Source organism: Solea solea, chromosome 17 (genome assembly GCF_958295425.1).
Source record: "Solea solea chromosome 17, fSolSol10.1, whole genome shotgun sequence".
Taxonomy (NCBI): domain Eukaryota; kingdom Metazoa; phylum Chordata; class Actinopteri; order Pleuronectiformes; family Soleidae; genus Solea; species Solea solea.
This window is the reverse complement of record NC_081150.1, coordinates 10488968-10499978: the sequence shown is the minus strand read 5'-3', so window position 1 is coordinate 10499978 and position 11011 is coordinate 10488968. Positions and strand designations below refer to the sequence as shown.

Here is an 11011-nt window from a genome sequence, read left to right as displayed (position 1 = left end):
CATTTATTAACAGTAATTATCACATCACCCAGCGCTGAATCTGTCAAGTCTTAGTTTAGAATTGGCATGTGTGATTTTGTACAGGTTCAGCTTTTTATTGTGCTTTCTACACATACACATACATTTATTGACACCATAGAAGATAACATTAGAAGACCTGGTTCTTTTATGAATGAATTACTGACAATTTTTATAAATAATCTGAAGCGCCAGTTACGGATATCATCATGTAAAAGTGTGACAACGGCAGCAAATTTCATTTACACCACTCAATTAATGGTAGGACATGGTTTTCAGTCGTTTTCATCATGGGGTTTATTCCATATACAACTAAAAAAAAAATAATGTTAATTGTTGCAACATACCAAAAAACAAAGAAATAAGTCCAGTAAATATACAGTATCTTGGACAAACCAGGCTGTTTTGGTTGAATTACATAGTCAAAATCAATGAAACTTCTCAGGTAAATCACACTTGACTGTGATTTATGACTCTTCAAACTTTCCATAGCTCAGAATTAAATTTTAATGTACCCACATGTACTCGTCGAGCATTACGACCAACATAATAAATGTCCATTACATCCGTCTCAGTTCCAGGCTGACAGCCGCTGAATAAAAAGCAAAGTAGAGAATAAATGCTGTCAGCATCACTACTGCTGTTGCACAGACATTTTCGACATGTTTTTCCCAGGAGTAGCACAGGTGTCCTTACTGATAACATTAACTGTGGCTGTGTTCACTTCATGTTAGTCAGGTTGCAGTGAGCCAGAGTGCACCCTCAAACTGAGGAAGCAACATGGACCTGAGCCATCTCCTCCATCTTCCATTTTATACACTTGTGCTTTTCCTTCTGTATTTTGTCAAAATAAAAGGGCCATGAAACCAAAGAACAAAACTACACCCCAGTTACTTCTCACAGGGGGAAAAAACAGGTCCATGTTCACATTTAAGAAGCTGAAATCACAGAGCTTATTTTGTTTTTATCTTTAAAAAAAAAGTCAAACAAGAATTTGTTAATTTATTAAGTTTTCTTCGAATACTTCAACAACTTCTACATTATCCAGGTGCTAGTTATGCAGGTAAGGAGTCAACATTTGAATTGGGACACATTTGGAGGCATATTTAGCTGAGCGTTAGCTTCCTGTTTAGCAAACAGCAACAAGCTTCATTCCACTAAGATGTTAAGCCTCTGACTCCATAATTTTACACATAACAGCTTCAGTAAGTATAATTGAATGTGTTTGTGACTGACTTTCAAAGTGCTGTCCCTCAAACTACTGTAGAGTCACACTATTTAGCTAGTTAGCTTCCCTTTTCTCTTTTTTAGCATAACAACATGCTAAATAGATGACGAAAACAAACATTGACATGCTAAATCCTGTGTCCTAGCAAGAGCTTGCCACCTGTATAAGCATATTAACGTGTGCTAATGTTGGCATTCTCGTCAAACAGGTGAATTGCAGGGATTGCACCTGAGGCTAAGTGCAGTTCAGACCAGTACAAATTGATGCTAATCTGAGCCTGAGAAGCTGACAGTCTGAGTGTGAGGTATCCTAACATTGCCAAGAACATACAGGGATTTAAAATGTGTCACACTTGTGAGAAGGGTTCATAAAAACAGTCCTTTTTTATTTCCTTATTCTGGTTTGGTGGTGTATGAGGCCATAAACTGGGCTGTAGGGTGTTAAATTAATCTGCAGTACTTTCTCTCAAGGGCTAGATCATGCCGGCTAGCCAAGGGGGCAGGAAGAGGCCGATGGTCCCAAGCAGACAGACAATAATGAACATCCACAGGAAGATGCGGTCAATCACCATGGCGACATACTTCCAGTCCTCCTTCACCTGCGTATCATGAGAAAGCAGATATAATTGCAGGTATAACATCTGGTAATCCCTCATTTTATTATTATGCATCAGTATAAATATTTATCCTGTGTGTTGTTTAAGTACTAAGTTCATATACTGACACAAATTATGTGTATATTTACTTTTGGTACTTTTTACTGTTGTGTTTGTTGAACTTTTGTTTGTTTTCTTTCCAAGTGTGTGTACCTTGTCTAGTTTTACTGAGTGTGTTTGGCTTATTTTAGTCTCCTGTGATTGTCTGGCTAGCCCTGATTTGATTCACCTGTGTTCAATTATCTCTGCCTCCTTAGTATATTTTTTCTCTGTTCTCATGTTTTCTGCTTCCTATGTTTCAGCTGCTTGTGTTTGAAGGTGTTTTCACATTTTCTGTCTGTATTTTATTTAAACCATCTCCTCCTGTTTTGGATTTATTTTGTGTTTAGTTTTAGTTAATCCTGCAATTGGCTCCTTTACTGTGTAATCTTGACAGTCTGTGCTGTGTGGTTTACAGTACAGCTTACTGTGTTCATATAGTAAAACTATGAGGAAAGTGTACTGTGTGTAGCTTTGCAGGTCAGCAGTGATAATATCAGCAGTGTTGTTATTGATACTCACACTGAAGTCAGCATCCTCTGCCCTCAGGTGGTCTGCAATGTAGTGCACCCCTTCTAATGCACGGACAACACTTGGTGAAAGCAGGAACGCTGAGTCTGATACAGCATTTTCTACTTTTGTTGGCCTCTGAGTGGGATTGACTCGAGCTCCAGGTAACTGTCTTTTTGTCCCTCCGACTGCTTCCTGTCTGTTCTGGCTGTTCTGTGATGTTTTCTGTTGTGGTGGAGGACTTGACCCTGGAGGTCTAGGTGAGGGAGAACGGAAAGAGAAATACGATGTCAGAGTCCCCAGCTCTAAATCCTCATAACAGCTTCTCTCAGAGTCCTCTGAAGTGGTCCCTTCTCTTAACCAGTTAGCAGAGGTGCTGAGGCAGTTGCCAGGTTTGTGCCCGGCTATCCGACACTGCCGCCGCTCCGCAGCTGCCTCCCGCTGAAGCAGCAGCAGTCTGCATCGCCGGCCATCTGGAGCAGGCCTTCTCATGAACAGCCAGCGTGGGATCAGGTCCAGGAACACGGAGTGGACCCAGCGGGGCATCTTGTGAGTGCTGGGTGAGCGGTGGTGCACGTTGAGCACAAAGACGGTGATGACGATGGACAGGGTGACGAAAATCATGGTGAAGAGCAGGTACTCGCCAATAAGAGGGATGACGAGGGATGTGGATGGTATGATCTCCGTGATGAGGAGAAGGAAGACAGTGAGGGACAGTAGCACTGAGATGCAGAGGGTGATCTTCTCGCCACAGTCTGAAGGCAGATAGAAAACCAAGACAGTGAGGCAAGAGATGAGCAGACAGGGGATGATGAGGTTGATGGTGTAAAACAAGGGCAGCCTTCGGATGATGAAGTAGTAGGTGATGTCTGGGTAGATCTCATGACAGCAGTCATATTTCTTTGTGTTGTATGTTCCCACGGCATTGATGATGGCCCATTCGCCGCTCTCCCAGTAGTTGTTGAGATCCACGGTGTTTTCTATCCTCTCCAGATCGATCTTGGCTTTGTCATACGTCCAAGAGCCAAACTTCATTTTACAGTTCTGTTGATCGAAGGGGAAGAAGGTGACGTCGATGCTGCAGGAGCTCTTGTAAATGGCTGGTGGCACCCAGCGAATTTTACCCGTGTAGAATAGGTGAGCTTTTGTCATGTGGGTCACCGCAAACTCACCATCGGCACTGGAAAATATAGGATCAACATTTGAGTGATGATGGAGCACAGAGTGACGTATAAATATATGTGAAAACAGAGAATCCATGCAATTAAAATATGTTATGATTTCCCCCACAAATAATCTTCTGCTGTAATATCCCCCTCCATTCATTGCTTTAATGTGATAATGGCTTCAGCTGAGGATTAAATGACGAGTCCTTATCATTTCATCTGTCTGAGTCACCTTTTTTAATTCCACGTACAGACTGTGATTGCACAGACTCAGTGGAGCAGAACTCCATCCTCAACCGTCTCGATTTAATCCCCATGAGGTAAATTTAAGGAGGACTGTAGTTAATTTGGATTAAATTTCACATTAGAGTAGATTTCACACTTCAGCACTGCATGTGCTGTATGCTGGCTTCATTTTTAACGTGTATATTTTTTGGAATTAAAAAAAAAAAACAATTATAGATCAAGATTTGAAGGTGTATTATTTTAAAAGCCACTAGATGGTGCCATTCTCCCAGCATTTATCATTTAATCAGAAGCAGTTAATCACTGTGTGATCAGACTTTTTAGTATAATACAGTCAAAGGTTCCTTTACCTGATTATATAGAATCAAACCAAACGTTAGTTCATTCATCAATTACAAAAATAAGCACATTTTTTAAATCAAACAAATCAAATCAATCAGTCATTTGATTCTCGGCTATAAGAATTAGTTGATTTTGTTGTTTTCTATGACAAAAGACTGAATATGTGAACCAAAAAAGATGACCACTGTCTAATATTTTCTATAAGTCATCAACAGACTCTGCACATTGAAGGATAAGAACCGTTTAGTCATTCGTTGTAGTGCTAATATTACTCTCATGTCACTCACTTGTTATAGAGGACGATGTCTGGTACCCAGATAAGCTCTGACGGCACTCTTATGGACGTCACGTTGTCATAGTCAGACGGTCTCCAGCGAAGCTTGTAGTCATTCCACTCCTGTGAGAAAAGACAACAGAGACTGTTTTATTCAAGGGGGCTGTTGGTCTGTATTTAGTTGACGTGCACATGATTCAATTATTTTTTCAAACCTGTTTCAGCCACACGTTGGTCGTCATCATCTGGTTCTTCTCATCCTAACAGACAGAGACACAGAGAGGGACAGAGACACAGAGATTGAGTTAAGTCGGTCAGTCATATGCGCACAATAGAGTATATACAGTAATACATGTGAGAGGTTTCTCTAGTGATCTAATGCACAATATGAAGTCATCCCTCACAAAAAATGTGTATATATACAAGGACAGTTATTAGTGAGTATTACTAATAGCAATTATTATACTGATTATAGTCCAGGTACATTTTTGCACTTAAAGTTGTAGTGTTAACTCCTACATATAAACAAATGTCTATCAGATGAGTTCACACAAAGTGTTTTTTTTTAACATAGCAGTGTTTTGTTTCTGTGTCTGTGGCGACACAGAGTGATGCATTTTACATCACGACTGAGGGAGGGAGAGTGGAAGCATAACAGCCACGCTAGTAAAGTCAGATGGCAGCAAACCTTATGTGAAGGAATTATTCCTAGTATACATGAGTAAGGTGATACTCATGCTTCAGAGAACTGGGAATAATTCCTTAAAGAGAACTTCAGGTTGAGGAATTAACCATGAGTGAGATACTGAAAAGGATGTATAAAGAGAACAGTTGGAATTTGGATCTAGAGTCGTCTTTTCAGAAAGCTCTGCAGACTCACCTGAGGAAAGTCTCGGGGTAGCGACACTGCCAGAGTTTTGGGCGACAGAAGTTACACACTGGAGCTTTAAAGTCTCCTTCTAAGTTTGACCTTGAAATATTTTTTTTTTGTTGTGAACCAAATTTATATGTAACAATACATATTTTCACTAATAACAACTACAAATATAAGAGACACAAGCAAATTAAGAAAATGTTTTAATGAAACACATGAACCAAAAATACTCAGTATATATATATTATATTATAAATTGTACAAGCATGTCTAATCCTCGTGATTTGCATGTGTTTTCTATAGTGGCAGTGCATTATGCTCACAGTTTGAGGGTTAGATAAACTTTAAAAAGCATCAATTATTCTGTAGTTAAGACAGTTTTAAGCACAACTTGTGTAAAAATATTTATCAGTGCAAGACGAAATTTAAATATTAAGTGTGTTAATATCGTCAAAGACTCACCACGTCAATGAGCTGAGCTATGGACAGTCCGAACTTGACGATGACCACGTCGGTGATGTTTGGCACAGGTCTCGACCACTTGTTGTAACCAGCGAACAGCGTCTTGAAGAGCTTGTCCTCAGCATACGAGTGTGTCCTCTCTTGACAAAGAACTGTGGACACATTATTTATGATAATTAAACAGTTGTACCTCTTTTTACTTTTTAAAATTGAAAGTTAAGACAGGAACGGTGAGGATTAATGTAATTTATGGTGACATTTATTCAGTTCAGTGAAATTAAATTTCAGATTCTACTAACTTCCACCATCTTTTAAAAAAATAAGATTTAATATGCTGTTATAACCAACAATACATTATTAAACAAGCTCTCTTGGAAATACAATATGATGTTTATTATGAATTTAAATATACTATATTAATCTCTTAAAATGAAAGTAGCAGATGTTAGTTTAAATTGGATTTGTTGTCATGCTACAGTTAATGGTAAAAGATGGTTCAGTGGAAGAAGATGGGACTAAGGGAGCGGCACAGCACACAGAGATCATATCCATGATCTCTCTCCTCTAATCTTCACTTAACAAACAGTAGTAAATCAGACTGACATGATATTGCAGCCTCTGGAAATGAGGCTGAATATAACAAACATCCTGTGTTCCTGTACTCAAGCCTATACCCAAAACAACTAAGACTTTTCTTGGTAATGTCTTATCTACTTTTTTGTCTACCCTGGGGAAACCTGGGGAAAAATCCTTCCTCCCTCAGTAGTCACACAAATTCAACAGTTACCTCTCTCTTTATCCCTTAAGTGTCATTGTTGTGGTGTTTTCCAAATCGATTCTGTACAAGCTGCTGAGACAGATTTGTGCAGAAACTCAGGCCGAGTATTGTTTCTCTCCAGACAATGAGCAGCATGGACACGGACAGGACTCCCGTCTCTTGGGGATCACAGCAGCTTCCTCAGCGTCGTCGGAGTCAATTACACACATCGTTACTTGGAGGTGAGCTAATTTCTCACTGGTAGAGGGTGTTTACTGCTGAGCTGCCAGTCACTCTGTGACAACTGATGCATAAAACAATTACCGGGGAGAACGAAGGGTGTGTTTGTGTCGTCGTGCGTGTACGACATCTCAACAGAAGCTGAATTTATCAAAAATATATTCCTTTTCCCAAAGAGATGTGACCACTGGAGACATATGGTATTACGTAGAAGTGCTCTTTTGCTGTCAGACTATATATAAATGATGTAATGTTGGCTCTGTACTGCACTAACTGATCAGCTGATACATGATGGTAATGATATGGCAGCCATAAACCGTTATTCGGGAACTTGTTTGGTCTGTAATATGTCAGAAAATTATGAAAAATGTTGATTGGTGTTTCCAAACCCTGGAAAAGATGATTTTCTCATATGTCTTGTTTTGTCCACAAACCAAAATGATTCAGTGTTAATGATTTCTTTGTTGTATGGTGCAAAGAAACCAGATAATATTCACACTTAAGAAGCTGAAAAACACAAAAACAATAGACTAACAAAATAGTTGACGGTCAATTTAGTAAGGGATTAATAGTTGATTCATCAAATAATAGTAATCGATTACACACACTGATGTGATCCTGTTACTTAGTAGCTTATTATACAAAAAGAAAACCTGGAAGAAGTTCTGTCTTTATAGAAATGTAGAAGCATCACACCAAACCTAAACCTCAAATACAAAAACAAAACATGCCGTTAATAACCCTGTCCCTGCAGAGCTCCGTTTGGCATTGCAAGTGTATATAATGCAGCCCAATGAAGTGTGCAGCCATCTAGGCTCCTAAAATAAGACCTTGGGCCACCTGCATCTATAGGAGCAGCTGCCATGGTTACTTAGCCAAGGCCACATTATTACCTGTCCACATGGGTGAGTTGTTGTCCTGACACCAGTATTGACAAGTTCTTGCAACCCATAAATGTAGGGTCAGTCCAGTGGAGGATGCTGTGCAACAGTTAACTGGACATGCAAATCCATTAAAAATGATTTATCGCCCATGCTAACTGCATGACTTCAGGGGCTTTAACCTAGAAAGACACGGTCCAATATGCAGGTGCTAACTTCTTCCAATTACGTTTTTTTTAAATGAAGCATATGCGGAGGCTGAGATTTTATGGGCTGTTGGTAAATTAAAAACCCGATATTAAACATGGTAACTGTGTGAATCCTGTTCATTTGCCCAGGGTATGTTTGGGCTCAACCTCCTGCAATCACAAACTAATTGAATTCTGGTAAACGAAACATTCACCAGAGACTCCTTATCTGCTCTCTCAGTCAGGATGGCACACGCGCATCTGCCCGTGTGTATGTGGGAAGAAGCAGATGTTGGGCTGGAAAAGGCTCGTGGGGGCCATAGATCAAAGCTTTCAGCCAGCAAAGACTTGAGATGACAGCTCCAAACATGCGGTACACACCGGGCCGTGGATGTTGGGCTGCAGCCAGGCCCCTTGGCGAGCGCATATAAAACACTGACCAGTTTGGATGATCGAGTCAGCAGCTTCTCAGGCCAGAGGCGCCGTTGGCGGAATTGGGCTGTCAAATACTTACAGTAAAAAAAAGTTTAGTAAGAAGAAGAAGAAGAAAAAAAAAAGCAACAATTTCCTGTGAGTTGACCAAAACTGCAGGGCTCCAGAGGGAAAACGGAAATGTCGGTGCAGTTATGAGACGTATATTGGGAAAAGATAAAGGTACCACAAGGAACTGCTGTAGTATTGAGGGAGAGTACAAACAGTTATCTCACAACCCTGAGGGAGAGAGAGAGAAGTGGTTTGTGCACAAATCTGAATCCTCTTGCATATAGAGCTGCCCAAACTCTTGACACAGTTATTCCACAACTATGCCTACAAAAACATGTCTTCTAAATAAAACAATGGGCTTTTCCTAACATAAAAAGTGAGGACATGACTTTAACTGGGGTTAAATCCTGAAACCTTACTCCACATTCTGACCATTTAAAAAAATCTAAATATGACAATTGAACATGAATACATCCTCAGTTTGATACCTGAGGACTTTTAATTTTTCTCTGTCTGCTTCTGCGTTGCTCAGACTATTTCTGAACGTGGTCAAGGACAAAGGATTCAATCTCTAATGTAGGTGTGAGAGTGACATCGAGGTCTTTCTTAAATGAGGAGTAGATTATTGATGGTGGAACATTGTGTCACACTGAGAAGACGCAAGAGCTCCGTGAGTTGCGTAAAGATTGAAAGCAGGAGCAGCAGCATTTATGTCCACAGGTTTATCATCATCATGAGTTCATCATCTGTAGAAACTTTCAACATGGAAACCAATTATTTGATTACTTATCTTCTTATTCTGAATAAATTATTATTCACACAAATGGAGTTGCTAATGGCCTACATAAAATTAACCGCTGTGAAATCAGATTAAGTCATAATGTGCTAAATCCGAATACTTATTCAACCTGATCATTCAGGTTAAGGCAATCAGAATAGTCTGTTTACATTGCACTGTCTCACTGTATACACACACAGTCATTGACACTTTAATATAGTACCATGTTCATTTTGAATCTTAGTTTGAATGTGACATTTTAGCTGCCGTTCATGTTACATGTCACCATGTCGATGAACTCTTTAATGTGACGCGTAATGTTTAAAAAGAACTCACCTGACTGAGAGAGCAGCAGTGACCACACCACAGCCGTGCCCACGGAGAACAGGTGGTTGTGTCCCATGTTGGACTCCGGTGCTGGTTGAGGACAGAGGGAGAGTCCAACTTCCCCTGGAGAGCACGGAGCTGCTTCCGCCTGCCGTCAAAAGCGTTACCTTGATGACAGCGTGACGTGGGAGCAAAATCTGTCATCTTCGCAGCCGGGAGGCATGTCCGAACAACTTCACCTGCCGCTGCCGCGCTAAGATGCTTTTATATTTGTGAACAGAGACAGAACTTTGGCGTCTTCCACTCGAAGCCCAGTTTGGACGGACGTGTCACGTCTGCTCACTTTCAGCTCCGTGCGCTCTGGATGAGCGCGAGCGTCGTGCCATCGATTGTTTCCGCGCACTGAGCCGGAGAGCTGTCCATCAGCCGGTGCTGAATCAGGGAGCCGCAGCGAAACAACAGTCGCCTACATCTGGTTGTTTTAGGACTTTAAGTAGCAGTTTATGAAACTGAAACTGATCTCAAGAATTTAAATAATTGAACTATCCCGTAATGTACCAGTGTATCCACATTTTACGCGCAAAGAATCAAAGATTTACGCAATTTACGCGTCCCTGCATGTTGTGATATCCTTTATATTAGTTCTTCCTCGTAATCAGAAGTTGTTAGTGACCACTGTGGCTCATCACATCCGTTTTCACAGCATCATCCACTCTGAAAGGACAAGTTGCATCTGAGTGTCTCCGGTCTTTCCCCGTGTACTAATAGCTCTCCCCCCTCCCCCTGCTTCTCTCTCTCTCTCTCTCTATCGCTCTCTCCCTTCCTCTCTCGCTCTGTTGTTCTCACTCTCTCACACAAAAAGGTTTGCACATATATTCTTATTAGGACTCTGCTTTGACCAATATTGATCATTATTTACAGCCAAATCTGAACCATATCTCATTAGGACCAGGCTTTAATCACCATGATGAAAGTCAGTAAAAGCAGAAAAATAGGTCAAAAATGAGTAAACACACACTGGATTTAACTGTCTAAGTTGTAATGTTGGGGAAATAAATGACCAATAACTCAAAATACAACCTGTTTGTTTTAAAACAAAATAGACATCTGTGGAGTTTTCTCTGTTGGGAGCAGCTAGAGGTCACACTGGGTGAATCAACGTGTTCAGTGATCCCAACTGAGCCGTTTCTGTTTCTGCCCCCCAGACTCTGGAATAAGCTCCCCCTGAGATTGGTGTTATCACTGACCTGTGCCTTTTTATATCCAAACTTATACGGATTTATTCAGAATGGCTTTTAATACCCGGTAGTGTGGTGACGGTTTTTATTCTTTTAGTTCACTTTTAGTTTTTAACTGGTATTTTCATGCTTTGATTTATGCTTGGAGAATTATTTTATTTTTTTACCATCTGTGTCTGTAATTCGTTTATTTTGTAAAGCACTGTGGGTTGTTGTAAAGGACCATAGAAATAAAATATATTACATCCCCATAATGTCAATATGAGAGAGTAGACCCTTTGACACCACATGATACCAAGGAACCA

The 11011-nt window shown here is 40.4% G+C and overlaps 1 protein-coding gene across 1 annotated transcript; it reads right to left on the bottom strand.

Annotated features, from left to right (window-relative positions):
• Positions 1–972: 972 nt before the first annotated feature.
• On the bottom strand, positions 973–9852 carry chrna2b (cholinergic receptor, nicotinic, alpha 2b (neuronal)). The gene is made up of 6 exons (XM_058613303.1): positions 9478–9852; positions 5815–5966; positions 4694–4738; positions 4492–4601; positions 2463–3630; positions 973–1844 (listed from the first exon to the last, which is right to left on the bottom strand). The coding sequence occupies exons 1-6, from the start codon at positions 9542–9544 to the stop codon at positions 1719–1721; spliced, it is 1668 nt and encodes a 555-aa protein (XP_058469286.1). The 5' UTR covers positions 9545–9852; the 3' UTR covers positions 973–1718.
• Between the last annotated feature and the right edge of the window lie 1159 nt (positions 9853–11011).

Excerpts from the sequence above, each read along its gene's own strand:
- chrna2b (XM_058613303.1), bottom strand. The coding sequence starts at position 9,544 with ATGGGACACAACCACCTGTTCTCCGTGGGCACGGCTGTGGTGTGGTCA. Across the intron at positions 4,739-5,814 it reads TAGCTCAGCTCATTGACGTG|GATGAGAAGAACCAGATGAT; the intron begins GTGAGTCTTTGA and ends TCTGTCTGTTAG. Across the intron at positions 4,602-4,693 it reads CCAACGTGTGGCTGAAACAG|GAGTGGAATGACTACAAGCT; the intron begins GTTTGAAAAAAT and ends CTTTTCTCACAG.